The sequence below is a fragment of the Bufo gargarizans genome, chromosome 10, assembly GCF_014858855.1.
Source record: "Bufo gargarizans isolate SCDJY-AF-19 chromosome 10, ASM1485885v1, whole genome shotgun sequence".
In the NCBI taxonomy this organism is placed as follows: domain Eukaryota; kingdom Metazoa; phylum Chordata; class Amphibia; order Anura; family Bufonidae; genus Bufo; species Bufo gargarizans.
In genome coordinates this window covers 81871842-81889413 of record NC_058089.1, presented here as the reverse complement: position 1 = coordinate 81889413, position 17572 = coordinate 81871842, and the positions used below count along the sequence as shown (strand labels likewise).

Sequence of the window (17572 nt, the reverse complement as noted above, 5' to 3'; positions counted from 1 at the left end):
GCTTAAGCACAGAAATACTGGGTTACTGAGATTTGTATTAGTCGACATATCTCTGAGCTAAAGATACCTGGCTTGTGGCTTGTAACTGTTAAGGACCTGGTAGGCTCGAAGAAGATCTAATTTGCCATGTCCTTGTTCAAACATATTGACCCCTGGAAGTCTGCGCGCTGAAGCAATGAGAGCCTGTTTCATGCTGGCTGGATTGACCATCTCCTTCTTTTGAACAGTACTAGAGGAAATACATCATTATTGGTAACAGCCATCCATCTCCTGGTCACCTTGAATAAGAGCGGTCACATTTCTTAGGATGCAGCAGACAATTTCTGTGTCATGTACCAGGAGTCTGACTACACTGTATGGAGAAGTGTACAGGACAGGGCTCTTATTCACCGAATTCACGTGTTTCATTCAGTCCTATCGCCACAGGTCTATAACAGGCATGGCCAACCTGCGGCTCTCCAGCTGTTGCAAAACTACCACTACCACCATGCCCTGCTGTAGGCTAATAGCTGTAGGCAGTCTGGGCATGCTGGGAGTTGTAGTTTTGCAACAGCTGGAGAGCCTCAGGTTGGACATCCCTGGTCTATAATATCAAGGCCCTGTCCACGCAGTCTGCCTTTACAAACACTTGTTAAAGACTGTCTTTTTCTAAAGAGCTCACTGAATTCCAGTGTGGTCCTGTAATAGGATGCCAGAAACCGGACTGAGTCCATTATAGTGAATGGCATCCGGTGGGTCCCAGCAATTCCGTTATTCTGTTCCTTTGCTGGAATGCCTGCCACAGGTGTGGACTTACCCTTGCAGAGGCATCTCGCGCTATAGACTGCACATTAGTAAGTCAGAAATTAAAGCTTTTCATGAAATCCCATTATTAATCTGATCTGCTCATTCTGTTCTATGAGATACTGTGCCAATGTGACAGGTTTGCTTAAAGCCCACCACTGTAACTGATCATCAGGTGTCTGATTACTTGTAATAAGCTCTAAAATAAGCAGAAACAGCTTATCATTGGAAATATGTAATACACAGCAAATAAAAAATAAAAAAAGTTATTTTGCACATAAAGTAGGAGGTCTTCTGTGAATCACACTGCAAAAGGCCATAAGCCATGACGTGGTCCATTTTTCAGCACTGAACTGTGCAATGTGCTGCTCCTGTATGGACCCAGAATATATGGCCACAAGAGTGGCAATGATTCTAGCTCGTTGAAGTGAAGTTTATAAAACTAAAAGTACATTTACGGTAAATTAACGTAAAGAATTTAGTTACCTAACAAGCAGAGTCACTGCTCCGGCCACAACAGGAGAAGCAACGCTTGTGCCAGATAGGGAGCGACAACCACCTTTCATTCCAGATCCTCTCACCCCAGAACCATAAGTTACAATGTCAGGCTTCATCCTGCCATACCCTCCTGGAAGTTCCTGCAATGTACAAGGTCAAGGTAGATATTTTTCTCTTCTTTTTATTCTCCTTTTTTGTTTTAAATGTGTCGCCTACACCAGACAACTGCCAGCAGTGTCTGTGATCAGAGATAACTCCAATCACAGACATCCCTCTGATGGCATCTGAGGAGTCATAAGCACACAGTGACCGAATGCCCCCTCAAACACATGTTCATGGGAGCCGTCAGCCTTGTATAGACTCCTAGGACTGCCATAGCACAGTTCCTATTGAGCCCTGCCTTTCCAGACTATGGTATAAATCAGGGATGCTCAACCTGTGGCCCCTCCAGCTGTTGCAAAACTACAACTTCCAACATGCCTGGACAGCCTACAGCTGAGTTGTCGTTTTGCAACAGCTGGAGGGCCGCAGGTTGGGCATGCCTGGTATAAATGCTATAACAAAACAAATATGAAAAAAAAACTCCACAAAATTAAAAAATAAATAAATTAAATCACACCCCATTCCCAATTTTACAAATAAAAATAAAACCCCAAAAACATTGGTATCACCGCATCCAAAAATTTGCAAACTATCAAATTATAAGTGTTTATTCCGTATCGTGCATGGTGTAACGAAAAAAAATCTAAATGGCTAAATTGCAATTTTTTTGGTTGCTTTTGCACCCCAGAAAACGGAATAAAAAGTGAATAAAAAGTCATGTACACCCCAAAATGGTACCAATAAAAACTACAGCTTACCCGCAAAACAAAGAGGCCCCACGCAGCTAAGTAGATGGAATTGCAAAACAGTTATGGGTGTCAGAATATACCAATGCAAAAACTTTATATATATATATTTTTAAGTATTAAAGGGACAGACAGGCCCAATAACCATAATTAGCTGTACATATCCATGTACAGGTCTTCTAATGTGCATTAAAAACATATAAGTATCCCCCCTGTCCACATTATGAATACAGTAAACTCACGTTTTATAACCTGAAGTAATCGCTGTTCTTTCTGTCCAAGGGGCGGGGTTTCAGCTCCACTTGCGCCCAGCCAGCATCAGCCCAACCGCCGTTTTGAAGCGCCGCCCAGCTCATCAATATTCACTTAGCTGGGCGGCTTCTGCTGTCCCCGACCTTCCGAGATCCGGCGCATGCCCAATAGAAAGCTATGGGTGCCGGGCGCATGTGCAGAAGCTGAAAGCGAGTCCGATGCCCATAGCTTTCTATTGGGCATGCGCCGGATCTCGGAAGGTCGGGGACTGCAGTAGCCGCCCAGCTAAGTGAATATTGATGAGCTGGGCAGCGCTTCAAAACGGCGGTTGGGCTGATTCTGGCTGGGCGCAAGTGGAGCTGAAACCCCGCCCCTTGGGCAGAAAGAACAGCGGTTAGGTTCAGGTTATAAAACGTGAGTAAACTGTATTCATAATGTGGACAGGGTGGATACTTATATGTTTTTAATGCACATTAGAAGACCTGTGCATGGATATGTACAGCTAATTATGGTTATTGGGCCTGTCAGTGTCCCTTTAAGAATAAAAGCCATATAAATTTGGCCCCACTGTAATTGTACTGTCATGCCCAGTGAATGCCATAAATACAAAACCTATAAAACAATGTCGGAATTGCATTTTTTAAATTCTGATTCCCCCCATTAAAGAGGTTGTCTCACCTTATGCCCCCAATGTCTCATAGGTGTGGGTCCCAGTTAGAATGGAGCCTGCAAAGTGAAGGAGGGTGCACTGCGCATGCTCAGCTGATCTCCATTCATTCCTATGGAGGCACCAAAAAAAGCCAAGTGCTGGCTTGGTTAATTCAGTTAGCCTCATAGAAGTGAATGGAGCGGAGGCCGCGCTTGATCAGTGTACTTCCCATTCATCTCAATGGGACTGCAGAAAATAGCTGAGCTTGGACGGCTGCACATGTACGGTCCGCTCTCCTTCACTTTGAGGGCTCCTTCTAAAGATAGGTGCAGGTCTCACCTATGGGACCCGCACCGATCAGTGATTTAGGGGGTCATTTATCAAACTGGTGTAAAGTAGAACTTGCTTAGTTGCCTATAGCAACCAGATTCCACCTTTCATTATCCAAAGGAGCTCTCAAAAATGAAAGGTGGAGTCTGATTGGTTGCTATGGGCAATTAAGCCAGTTCTACTTTACACCAGTTTGATAAATGACCCCCTAAATTTCTGAGGTGAGACAAACCTTTTAATAATTTGTTTCCAGCTTTCCAGTATATCGTATGTAATAGGAAATGGTGCCATTAGGAAGTACAACTTGCCCTGCAAAAAACAAACAGCTAAGGCCTGCAAAAAATGGATCCGCAAAAAATACGAACAACGTCCATGTGCATTTCGTATTTTGCGGAACGGAGCAGTGGGCGCATAATAGAACAGTACTATCCTTGTCCGTAATGCGGACAATAATAGGCCATGTTCTATTTTTTTGAGGAACGGAAATATGGACATACGGAAATGGAATGCACACAGAGTAACTTCCATTTTTTTGGCGGACCCATTGAAATGAAGGGTTCCGTATACGGTCCACAAAAAAACGGAACGGACACGGAAAGAAAATATGTTCATGTGCATGAGACCTAAGTGAAAGTAAAAGTAAAAAGGTTACTGCTTTTAGAATGCAGGGAGTAGAAACAAATTTATGAATAAAAATTTGCTGCGTCCCAAAGGGGTTAAAGCAACTCTCACTGAACAGATAATGTTACAATGCAAACTTTCATTATGTTCTATTCAAAAAGAAATTATGAAGATTAGTAAATTGATTTACCCATGTGGTCATCCCTCTTGAAGAAAATCTAGCTATATTGTCCTCAAAATCAATGCCACCAACTCCTATGACGTCCATCTGGTCTGCTGGGTTGTTCAGAGTCCTAAGCAAGACAACAACAAAAAATTAGGTTGGATTTGGTCTATGTCACACAACAACATCTGGTTAAGAGCTCATGCACTCAACTGTGGTTGTGGTCTGCGTCTGATCTGCATTTGCGGATCGGATGCAGATCTATTCATTTCAAGAGGGCTGCAAAAGTCCCACACAAAAAAAAAAAAATATAATAATAATAAATAATAATAATTATATTTTATACTAGTATTTGCTTTATAAGGCGCACTTCCCCCCCCAAAAAGTGGGGGGAAATGGCCGTGCGTCTTATAAAGCGAATATTAGTATGAATTAGGTGTCGGTAGTTGGGAGCGAAGCGCTGCAAGCGCTTGTAGTACTCACCCTCCCCGGTCTTCCTCGCTGAGGCAGGCGCTTCACTGTCCTGACCACGTACAGCATCAGGACGTAGTGCACGCATTATGAACTGACGCTGCACGCCATCAGGTGACAGAGCAGCGCAGGCCGGGAAGACAGGGGAGCGCAACTTCTGCCGGAGGTGAGGAGGAGCCGCGGCGCAGGATAGGTAAGAGGGGGTTTTAATTTTAATCTAATCTGAGGTCTGGTGGGGTTCTAACATGGGGGCCTGATCTCATGTCCTGATATTTATGGGGGCCTGATCTCATGTCCTGATATTTATGGGGGCCTGATCTCATGTCCTGATATTTATGGGGGCCTGATCTCATGTCCTGATATTTATGGGGGCCTGATCTCATGTCCTGATATTTATGGGGGCCTGATCTCATGTCCTGATATTTATGGGGGCCTGATCTCATGTCCTGATATTTATGGGGGCCTGATCTCATGTCCTGATATTTATGGGGGCCTGATCTCATGTCCTGATATTTATGGGGGCCTGATCTCATGTCCTGATATTTATGGGGGCCTGATCTCATGACCTGATATTTATGGGGGCCTGATCTCATGACCTGATATTTATGGGGGCCTGATCTCATGACCTGATATTTATGGGGGCCTGATCTCATGACCTGATATTTATGGGGGCCTGATCTCATGTCCTGATATTTATGGGGGCCTGATCTCATGTCCTGATATTTATGGGGGCCTGATCTCATGTCCTGATATTTATGGGGGCCTGATCTCATGTCCTGATATTTATGGGGGCCTGATCTCATGACCTGATATTTATGGGGGCCTGATCTCATGACCTGATATTTATGGGGGCCTGATCTCATGTCCTGATATTTATGGGGGCCTGATCTCATGTCCTGATCTGAAGTCTGATGAAAAATATTTTTCTCTTATTTACCTCCTCTTAAACCTGGGGTGCGTCTCATCGGGTGCATCTTATAAAGCGAAAAATATGGGTATATTCTTGTTTGTTTTGTGGACAAGAATAGAAAGTTCTAACAGAGGGCAGGAAGTACATTCCGCAAAATGCAGAACACACATGGCCAGTACTCATGTTTTGTGCATCCACAATTTGCGGATCACAAAAATGGATACAGCCATGTGCATGTGGTCTTAGTGATTGGTTGCAAGTTACATAATTAAAGGGGTTCTTCGGGCTTTAAATATTGATGACCTGTCCTCAGAATAGGTCATCAATATCAGATTGGCAGGGATCAGACACACCCAGCGATTATCTGTATGAAGGGAAGGAGCGCACAGTGCTCCCTTCCCTTCATAGAGCTGATCGGCGGTGGTGCCGGATGTCAGAACCTGCCAATCTGATATTGATGACCTATCCTGAAAATAGGTCATCAATATTAAAAGCCTGGAGGACCTCTTTAACAAGTGCTTCAATGTATGTCTATGGACTGTGATTATTGCACTATGGGAAAAATAGAAAAGTGGCGGAATATCAGAATCTGGTGTAAAATTCAACCAACATAAAAATAAAAAAAAATTGAACAAATCTTCCAAAATAAATATGAGAAAAAAAAGGACTTCTAGTCTATAAACTGTGGACTAGGACAATGTAAATCAATGACCATCACTGATGGAAAGTGTTACAACCACTGTTCATACCCGTAGAGTGGTCCATCATTTCCGATCGCAGAAACCATGATCACATTATTGGCTGTTAACTCCCAAACCTGCAAGGTAGGAAAAGTGAAGACAGATATGAGCTTCTAATTATCATAGGTTAAAGGGGTTCTCTGGGAATTAAGAAAATACTTAAATATATTTCCAAATACCTTTTATTATGGCTCGTTTTGTCTAGGGAGCAATCAGGGGAAACAAAATTGCCGCTGTCCTACCAGTACACACAGAACCTGTCCTAATCAGACAGGAGGACAAGTTACTTCAGAACACTGAAGGTAAACAGCTCATCCGCCTCTCTTGTCAGTGATTATGGTCCTGGATACAGCTAATAAGAACTTTAGCTGAATCTCTGGGGAATTTAGTTCAGAGGAGACATGAAGTACACAGAGTATGTACACAGAGCACCTGGTTATCAGCTCAGCGTTGTGAAGTAACTTGCCCACCTGGGTGATTAGGACAGGTTGTGTGTGTACTGGTAGGACAGCGGCCATTTTATTTCTCCTAGCGATTGCTCCGTAGATAAAACTAGCCATTATAACTAATGAAAGGTATTTCGAAATATATTTATTATAACGTAATTAAGCAATTTAATTTTCTTTATTCCCGGAGAACCCTTTCAAAGAGATATATTATATGGACAAGATTCGTAACCAACCTTATCAACAAAAGGATGATCCATGAAGTCCGGCCCCCCAATGCTCAGGTTCAGTACGTCTATTTTCTTAAGGATGGCGTAATTAAAAGCATCAAGGAACCAAGACGTATAGGAGACCTGAAAAGAGAATATGGACTGTATAAACTTCACAATTAAAGTTTTTATGACAGACAAAAGTTGTCTACAAAAAGGTGCTGCAGAGATAGAGCTTTGCATACTAATCGAAAGTAGTCCTCTGGTGCCTACATAGAGAGGAATATTGGTCGAGCCTGCTGATTTCAGCTAACTTATGTGTAAACAGCAGATGTTCAGGGAAAGAAGGATCAGGCGTGTTCCATGCCCGGAAAATGTGAACACCCTTAATCACGCGCTTTTCTTTCTTCTTGGATCTTTTACTTTAGTTTCTTAACAAATACCTGGCCGGCTATGAAAAGCTCTGTAAACCCTAAGTACACAAGATAAACAAGAATAGGGACAAATTAAGAGTGAGGATGTTTATTCTGGTGGTTCCGGCAAAGCTTCACCTTTATCCCTGTCACAGCCGAAAGCAATGGAAAAGCAAAACTAGAAATAATCCATGCCTGCCTTACAGATCACTTACACTACAGATCTCATTCATGTATAATTAACAGCCAGTAAGCATTTGAAGAGATGGAAATTACATTTTCTGGTTGTTTTTGTTTTTTTTTAAAGGACTAAAATGGGTTATAAAAAAAAACAAAAAAAAAAAAACAAAAAAAAAAAAAACACATACACACTATTACTCACTTCACTGATCCCTTGCTGTTGCCACTCTGGTTGGCACACAGGTAATAGCTGCACAGTGCCCACTTAGCCGTGACCTGCCTCAGCTAGTAACTGGCTGTGTCCACGGCTGAGCCATTTCCTGTGTGTCGAGCCAGGACCTGGAAGGGGAGCACAGTGGGTATCAGAGCAGCACTGGTTGGTGAGGTAAGTAATGCCCATCTTTTCCTCTTTAACCCCTTTCTGGGCATTTTTAAAAACACCCTTAAAGCGGATCTGTCAGCTCATGCTGCCCTATCAATATATGAAAGACGCTGAACTCAGGGATACGTAGTTTTCAATGATTTGATTCGCTATTTTAAAGGTGTATCTGAGCTGGAAAAGAAAAGGTTTGTGATGCCTTAACCAAAGAAAAGAAGCCGATACCTCACATCCCCCACTGCTACTTCAGTTAATCAGAAATTAACCAGGTCTCCCTCCCCGGTGTACATCTATTCTGTAAAGTTTGGCAGAAACTGAAAGACACCATGAAACTTTCGGGATGCCGTGCCCTTACTCCACTCTGGGATAATCATAACTGAACAGAATTAAAGGGTTTAACCAGTTTTGGTACATGGGAGAAAAAAGGAATACATTGGATGTCACAATTGTACATTAAAAGGGACAATTAAAAGCTTTGACCAAATAAAGGCTGAGTTTGATCTCCAAAACTGCTTTTTCTACCAGTATCTACAACTTCGACATGCCTTAACAACACCGAGTGAGGTAAGTGACCTTACCATACATGCTTCTATAGGGGCAGAACAGATTAGAAGAGGGGGAGAAATCTTATTTTTTTTTTATAAACTACTGCTGTCATTTCATCAGGAACGGTACGGGAGAAGTGGTCTCGGGATCTGGGTCCCTTAACGGACTCACAGTGGTCGGAGGTGCCATCTATGAGCCCCTGGTTATCATTGTGTGAGACGCACTGACTCTCACAACTATATTTGATGCCACAGAGTCTATAGGACACCCATGTTCCTTCATAAGCTGGTTATATGTGACCCATCTAACTGCCCTAAATGTGGTATCCCTGAGGCACACAATGTAATGTACTGCCCTGGGCACTTTCTGGAGTGCCGTACTGGATGTTATTTTTGAGGTATATAAAATAAGACTCGCGGCTGAACCGTTAAGATGTATACTGGGCCTACTACAAGAGGATTCCTCAGAGGGACCTAGCATTGGCATGAGTAGATTACTATATCAGGCTAGGAAATGAATAGCCAAATATTGGATTAGTAACACAGTACCAACCAAAGAGGAACTCATAGAACGTATGAATGTGATAATAGGGTTAGAGAGAGGAGTATACTATAAAAGATACAATATTAAAAAGTCTGAATCTATATGGGGACCGTGGTTGATGGTACCGGGACTGCCATCCAGATGCCTTCTTTCCTATCCATTAGGGGGGAGTACTATTAGGTAAAGATACAATGGTGACATTTTAGCTTTGTTGGACTGTGGGACCAAACAGTGGTAGGCAGCATATTATTGCAGATCGGAAAAGAGAGAGATGTGGTGTCGGTGTGGTGCGCTTCAGGGAAGACTGGGTTAGGTTATTGTAGAAGTTCTGTCTTTGTCTTTTATTTCTTGTTTATAGAAAATCTATAAAAATTATTTGTTTAAAACAAAGTAACCAGATCTCCCAAGGCAGGCAATAGCTGTGCATGGCAGCACTGACCCGTCTAAGCCACTGATTGGCTAGTATTCACATCCACTTCCTGTCATATCGGCAGGAGCAGGAAGTGGAACACAGCTGGACTCAGGCAGACTTGGAATGGGACCGGATCCTTCATTGTCAACGGAGACAAAACTGAACAAAACAGAGAGCACTAGAATGCATTCAGTTACGTTTGCTTGCGTCCCCGTCGCGGAGATAATAAGGCTGCAAGCAGTGTTTTTCTGTCCACTATGGGATGAGGAGCAAGACAGACGTTTTCTCGGATACAAAAGAAAACATCTTGGATATTTTACAGATAATAGAACCGGATCCGTTCATAACAGATGTAGATGGTTGTATTAGCATGATGAAAGCGTTCCAGGATGGATCCAGCAAAAACATTGGTGTGAAAGTGGCCTAACCTAAGACCTCCATGAATTGGCATGGGTTCTACTGTCCCGAAAACAGAGTGATCCCAGCGGGGTAGGAACAGCTCTATACTGCAAATGAGTCCAAGAAAAGGAAAGACACAAAAATAAAGTACCTGATTATTGGTGAAGACCCGGTAAATGTGTAACTCAGAGTCTGGAGCAAGCCCCTGGCATTCTCGCATGCTGGCAATGACACCTGCCACAAAAGTCCCATGTCCAAGTCCTTAAAAAGCAAAAAGACGTATGAGTACCAGATGCTGGGAATGACAATGATTAGGAAAATGACACTATGATTATTAAAGGGATTGTCCAGTTTAGAAAATCCATTTTCATGTACTCTATCAGGAAGTCAGAGTTAAAGAGGACCTGTCACCGCTCCTGACATTCTTGTTTTAACATGTGTGAAATTATTGCATAACACTTGTGCGTTTATGGTACCAAGTAAGGCGAGCTGAATCCCTATATATGTCCTTTGAAATATATACCCAAAATGTTTGATGTCAGAGGCCAGCAATCCTTCAACATAAATAATAAGGCAATGACATCAACGTAATATGGGCAGTTGATCAGATTAAGACATCAAAGTAATAGTTTTGATATAGGAGGCGAAACTTACATTGGGGTTTCTCAAGCCCCCTCCAGCTCTGAACTGGTATGTGTGCAATGGGTATGTGCTCATTCTTTTGTACTTATTTAGTTTGATCATGGTCTTTTAGACCTGTTGAAATAGGGCTGATCCCCTCTTATATCAAATCTATTACTTTGATGTCTTAATCTGATCAACTGCCCATATTACGTTGATGTCCTATGTTTTGATCCGTGCGGCAGGCGTGCGGAAAGCAGGAGCAACGCAGGAGCCGGGGGGCGGGTTAAGGTTAAGTATAACCTATCTGAGGTGCCCGGGCATTGGTGGGGGGGGGGGGGGGGTAGTTATAGGGGTTGGATAACTCCTTTAAGGCCCAGCAATAACTAGCTTGGGAGTCTGGTCGGGAATACATGGTTCAGTCAGCAGCAGAAAGTTGCGTCATACCAGGCTGTGAAAACTGCAATACCACTGCATGAAGCTTAACATCGGATTCTTTTGTTCTTCCGGGAGATAAGTCGCTATCTGAGGAGGCTGTGAGCCGCTTTCTCTTCCCATTGAAAACACATTCTCACTCGACCGAACCAAGCATGTACATGTATGGGAGAGCCAGGAGAGATGGCCTTCTGCTGGACTGATGCACCTTTGATAACTGGGCTGAGTGCTCATTACACCATCAGCTGTTCCTCTCATATGGGTTCAGCCGAGCATGCATGTGCTTTCAAGAAAAAAAGCTTGGCGAGAAAGCTGCTGAAGGACACCTCAGGTGGAGGCTTATCTTTCATCAGTGTTGAAATTCAACTTGCCTGAGTTGGGAGACCCCAAAACACATTGGTCTGACAGCCTTCCCAAAATTGGCAAGTTCGGCTGATCTAATGAGTACGGGGGACTTAAGATTCCAGGGAATAGTAACCAGGCTTCTACTCACCATCATCCAAGGTTTTCTCATTGGTCCAGTTGGTTCGTTCCTTCACGTTCTTAAAGTGTGGGTGCTTCTCGCTCAGTCCAGTGTCAAACACAGCAACCTTTACATTACTGCCTGTTCAGGGGGATTCCAAGAAAATATAGCAACTTAGAAATGATCCAAACCTCTACATATTCACATATCCGCATGGAGCGGTGCAATCATATCATGTAAGCGCTAGACCACCACATGTCCCGATGTTGGAATATGCAAGCTTTTCATTTAAGAGTGGAGCTGATGCCTTTATTTTATAGGTATGATTTAGGCAAAAATGGAAAATACATTTTATGTTCCTAAGGTATAGAAACCCAATAATCAAACCACAGGGCTATAAAAAACATCAGCGTGATCCCTGCATCATACAAGCATTTAGGAGACGCACAGCTCCACCGCAACGCAGCTTTTACATATGGCTTCCTCCAGGGGGTATAGGGGTGTGACCAAATTATGTAAAAGACCAATGCTCCATAACAGAAGAAATTGTACAATAATCAGAGATAAACCCATCATACAATCTCTTACTGGATCTTAATATAAGAAAGAGTAAGAGTGGAAGCCGGAGGGTTACAGGGATAAGCGCCATCATCAGCGGCACTGGAGCGCATGAAACTGCTCCCCCTCTGTATTTACATATGAATTATATTTCTATTACATATATATCTAGATATTGCTGGTCAAGCAAGTCCCTGCAGTAGGAGTTCTAGGAGCCTGTAACAGGGTACTAACGTGACAGGCTCAGCAGTGAGGGAGCACAACACGACCGGTCGATCATATGAAATGCAGGGCGGTCTGCAGGAGGAGCTGAGCAGATTCAGCAAAAGAGGTCATTTATCCATTTAACCCTCTGCGACACTTGATAGGATGGCACATCGAGACGCTGGGATGGGTTGCGTTGGTGTATGGCAGTCTAAAGGTGGATTTACATTGCCCGATTGTCTGGCAGATTATCGGGAACGAACGTTCCTGTGAACACCCTTTCCTGATAATTTGCCCATCTAAATGTGCCGCCGAATCTGATTCTGTATGAGCGATCGCAATAGCAACCCCTTGTTTTCATACTGTGGGGGAAATCGCTGCATGTGAATGCAGCTTTCTCCTCAATGGAACGAGCAGTTTACTCTCCTTTCCGATAATCAGCTTTCTGGTCGGCACGTGTAAACCCGCCTTAGGTCGTATCACGGATTCTCCACTGGATTGAGGCCAGTCCAAGATATTTAGGCTACCTTCGCACCAGCGGTAGCTACAATCTGGCAGGCAAGCAGAGGATCGGCCAGACACAAAAAACAGCGGTTGGTGTCCAGCAGATTCTCTGCCGGACCCCACTATACTTAATGAGACTGGCGGACATTCCGTCTGCATCCGGCAGAGCCGGATCTGGTGAATTTGGGCAGCCTGTTCTATGACTAAACAGCCTGCCGGAATTCACACCGCTGGTGTCAAACCACTCCAGTGTGGCTTTAGCAGCATGTTTATGGTCATTGTCCTGCTGGAAGGTGAATCTCTGTGGCTCACAAACAATTCATGAGGAAAACCTGTGTTTACCGCCATCAATCCTGATCCATTTTCCAGGCCCCCTCGATGAAAGGCATTTCACAGTGTGATGCTGCCACAACCATGCACTACTGTGCTCTTGGGGTGATGGGAAGTGTTGGGATTGTGCCACGCATAGTGTTTCTCTTGATGGCCAAAAAAGATCAGTCTCATCAGACCAGGGAACCTTCTTCCATGTGTTCACAGACAAATGTGCTTTCTTATGTTTTTCTTTAAGCAATGGCCACTTTGTGAAAGCCTCATTCCTCAGGTAATAGGACCGTTCATGCAGATACCTAAATCATGGTTTGTGGGCAGCAGATCGTGCCGTCTAAACAGCATCTGCTACCCACAATGACTATATGGTGACAATAGATGGCCACATGTAAATGCAGCTTTCTCCTAAAGCAGGTGATCCTTTGCTTTACCTGCTAAATTGGGCCATGTAAAGGGGCCTTTATACTCCCATCATGTGACACTGACTGCATGAAGGAAGGTCTGTGCCCTTTTTTTTTTTTTTTTTTACAAGTAATTCTTACCATTCCACTCTAACAATTTGGACTAATCTATTCCAGTGCTCAGTAGGAATAATGTAGTATCACTCACCTGTGTATCCTAGTTGCCACAATACATCAGCTTGAAGAGTCTGAGCAACCTGCCGTGGGATCGCTCTCAGGAGACGCCTGCTAGAGTGTCTCCCTGTAGCGTGCCAGAATCCAGAGCTAAGGGACAGACTGGCCCTTCTGAGCGGACGAGATGACTGCCATTTCTGACTCCACTTTGTCTCATTGCAGGACGCTGAAGGTTCACCTAGGAAGGAGGCAGAAATTGAGTAGAAAATATACACAGGTTTAATCTGCTGTTACCTAGCATACTGTGCCTCATTATTTCCCCATTAAGACTTTATATGATCTAGAAGCCCCCTGACTGCACCAGGTCAGTGAGGATGCCTGGCCCTGTCACTCAGGGGGGCTAAAGGGGCTTCGCAGAGGAGCCAGGCCCACCGCCGAGTGCACTGAATAACTCCTATGCATACTGAAAACGGATTAGAAACAGAAGAGTTGTGCGACTATGCAGGCATTACTCCCCCTTGTACACCACCATCTGCGTTTCTGCAGTCCACAAATCACAGATCTGTAAAACACGGATACCATCCCATGTGTGTCTCGCATTTTCCCCTTCCGCATGTCCCGTACTATGTTACAAATGCCTATTCTTTACGCAAAAGAATCGGGAATGTTCTATTTTGCAGGTAGCACACAGTGAGCTGTCCACAAATTTTGCAGCCCCATTGAAATGAACGGGTCAGCGTGTGATCTGCAAAAAATGCATACATCTCGCTAGAATATGCCATCAATGTCAGACAGGAGTGGGAGAGGCCCGTTAGCAATCATTTTGCAGTGTAATACTGTCACCGATTGCACGATGAACGGGCAATCCAGATCATCGTTCATCAGGCATAATGAAAGATCAGGATTTGCCGGCGGCAGATTGCGCTGCCTAACATCGATCTGCCGCCAGCAAACCACTGTACAGCATGGGGACGAGCAATGGCATTAGCAATTTCTCCTCCCCATGCTACGGAGGACATGTAATAGCAGCGTTCTCCTCGCTGGAGGCATTTCCCTCCCGACAATCATCTGCATGATCGGGGCGTCTAATATAAAACCTGTGTCCACATATCATCAGACACGATCCACATCCCACACACCTAACGGAAGTACCGAATCACTGCTTTCTCAGGTGCATCCTCCAATGTGGTGTACGTGAAAAAGTGCCCAGATGAGGGCACCTATATTGGGGAAAGCAAGCAGAAGCTACAACAAGCAATGAATCTGTATGGGGATAAAGGACTGCAGTAATGAGGGGATGACGGCTGCATGTCAATGTAGTCTAACAGACTGGCAACGATCGGGAATAGTGGCTCGTTCCCATTAACTGCCCTGTATATCGGTCCATATACATAGCCTATAAGCTGCCGACACATCCGACAGGCTTATTTATGCTAAAAACCAGTTACCATTTGACTTATGGTCTGGACATAAAATACCAGTGGGTCCCAGTAAAACTGGTGGTTTCAGACAACTCTGCTCTTAAAGAACGCCTGTCACCACAGCGAGCAGTGCAATCTGCAGCAGAAGCTGCGCAGACTGATCTATAGTTTTATGGGAAAAGATTCTGTAGAACTTGAAATTTCCACATTGGGCCCCATGTAAAAGGGCCTTTATTTGTATAGGCACCATTACACTGATTGTTTGGTCGGTCATTAGAAGACAATGGCCCCAATCAGTCCAGTATTGATGCCCTGTTTGCAGGGTACACACAAAGCCAGGCTGTTGTATACCTGCCCCTACAGAGACACACACAACGGGATATTTATTTCACAAATAATGACACCTCTCACTATGCAAACGCCAAATACCTGAAGTCAAACCATAACCAGTCATATAAACCACAGGCGCCTAAAGACCATAAAACCAGGTCTGTCATAGGGTGCTACGGGCAATAAATAAGAATCGATCCTCAAATATCAGCTAAACAATGAAACTACATTTTCCAAGAAAGAGCAAAGGGCACATGGGTCCAAAGGCCCCAAATCAAACACTGGGGATGGATTCCCAGCAAGGGAGGGACCGCGACCAGTGTGCAGAAGGATCCGATATGGAATTGCTGTGCAGAGAGGAGAAGAAAGTGATCGCTTTTCCTATTAGAAAATACAAGACCTTCACTACCTGCTCGCCCTGCCTTGCTCTGTAATTTCTGCACAACGTCCATAACTAAAAAAAACTGTGAAATCGGGGCACCACGAGTCACACCCAATGCAGAGCCTGACCGAAGAGAATATTCTTGAGTCAAGTCCTACACGAAACACATGTGAGCACGTCTCAATTCTGGTGTAAATTGTGCCAAAGTGTGTTGAATCTAGTTTTTATAAGGAGCCGTCCTTTAGCAGAACCCCGCCAATCACAAAAACAGGGGCCCAGTGTCGCTCCCCCTAAAAAGGACCAGTGGTTACACATGTGCATTACTGCTCCATTCAATTCTATGGGACTTACAGATTGGCGCGCAAAGTCTGAATGGAGCTGCAGGACCGATTCTCAACAGCATACATTCAAACCAAGTTCCCCTCTCTGGCTAATACAGCGCTTCATAAATATGCTGCAAACGAAATGCTGCATCCAGAAGGGCAACTGCAGGGAATAGCAAAATGTTCTCACTGGAAGGGGCACTGAATTTCGCTTTAAAGGCTATGGGCACCTTCGGGGGCAATTTTTATTGTATTCTACTCATTTTGGACTAAAAATTGTTCTTTCAGTTTATCTTTATTAAAATGCGACAGTTTTCTCTGTACAGCTTTCAGCTTCTGCCACTTTCTGTTTAGGGCTCCTTCACACAAGTGAGTTTTCCGCCCTGACGCGACGCATGTAGCAGAGCAGAGCATTCCGACTGAACCATGACCTATTGAATTCAAGGGGTCTGTGTACATCAGGGTTGCTTTTTTTACGCATCATCTCAGTGTTCAGGAAAAGAAAAAAAATCGCAGCATGTTCTATATTGTGTGCTTTTCACGCAGCTCTGGCTCCAAAGAAGTGAATGGGGCGTGATTGAGAAACAGAAGGCATCCGGGTGCAATGTGTTTTTCACTGATGATTGATATTCTTCAGTTTTTCTTCACACGTGTGAAAATGCATGCACCCAGATAAAATCTGGACAGAATAAATGCAAACACTGAACACAATCGCAGAAAGAAACTGATTGAACTTGTGTGCAAAACCATCGCTTTTTCCTGAACAGATCCTGACACAAACCGTATCGCTTGTGTGAAAGAGGCTTTACACAGAGTTCCGTCAGGGAACTGCTCTGATGCCCCCATGTGTGGCCCTTGTCTCTGAACTCCTGGCAGCTCATACATACTTATTTAAGCCATGTTCATACCGAACTGCTAAGAATTTAGATATAATGGGTGTTTATGAGGTGTCAGGAGTTCACAGCGACACATGGGGCCATCAGACGGGAAACAGAAGGTGGCAGTCTGCAAATAGAAGCTGAAAGCTGTACAGAGAAAACTGCTGAAAACTTTTTATGAAAAATCAATTGAAAAAAAAAAAAAGAAAAAAGGATTTTTTGCACAAAATGAATAGAACGTAATAAAAAAGGTGTCCATAGAATTTAATTCAGTGCATCCATAAATCAATAATCAGAATACCAAGTAACTCACCATCTGCAAACTTAAGCGTACGGAAAACGCATTTCTGTGGGGTGACTCGCTTGATGTTGGGGTGGTCTTCTAATGTCAGCACCCCATCACGCTGATCACTCTTGATCTCAATCAGTTCAAAGTCGCTAGGGTAATCACTGGCAGGGTTATTCCTCGGTACAATCCTCCAGTCCTCGATCCCTCGGCTCCTCAGTGCACTGGTGATAAACTTGCTTCTTGCATTGGCTGTGAAGTATCCCTTGAATGCTACAATGTATTCTGCATAAAAATAAAATTGGTTTTGTGAATCTAGCAAATAATCTTGACCCCGTGTCTGGCTCCAGGGGGACAGGGCAGGCCCGCTCCGTATTACAGGCAGGAAGCGGAAAGACATGAACAAAACACTTGGACCTGCCCTGAGAGAATGTAATGCTCCATTACTTACAGGAGAGAACAGCATCACTTCC

The 17572-nt window shown here is 44.0% G+C and overlaps 1 protein-coding gene across 1 annotated transcript in view; it reads right to left on the bottom strand.

Annotated features, from left to right (window-relative positions):
* Window positions 1-17572, bottom strand: part of MBTPS1 (membrane bound transcription factor peptidase, site 1) — a 54456-nt gene that overhangs the window by 27378 nt on the left and 9506 nt on the right. Inside the window, exons 3-11 of the mRNA XM_044269912.1 lie at window positions 17127-17384; window positions 13514-13717; window positions 11342-11452; window positions 9944-10053; window positions 6948-7064; window positions 6275-6342; window positions 4172-4274; window positions 1270-1421; window positions 68-229 (exon numbers count right to left, since the gene is read on the bottom strand). Of these exons, the coding sequence (XP_044125847.1) occupies window positions 68-229; window positions 1270-1421; window positions 4172-4274; window positions 6275-6342; window positions 6948-7064; window positions 9944-10053; window positions 11342-11452; window positions 13514-13717; window positions 17127-17384 (1285 nt within the window). The remainder of the gene's footprint in view (window positions 1-67; window positions 230-1269; window positions 1422-4171; window positions 4275-6274; window positions 6343-6947; window positions 7065-9943; window positions 10054-11341; window positions 11453-13513; window positions 13718-17126; window positions 17385-17572) is intronic.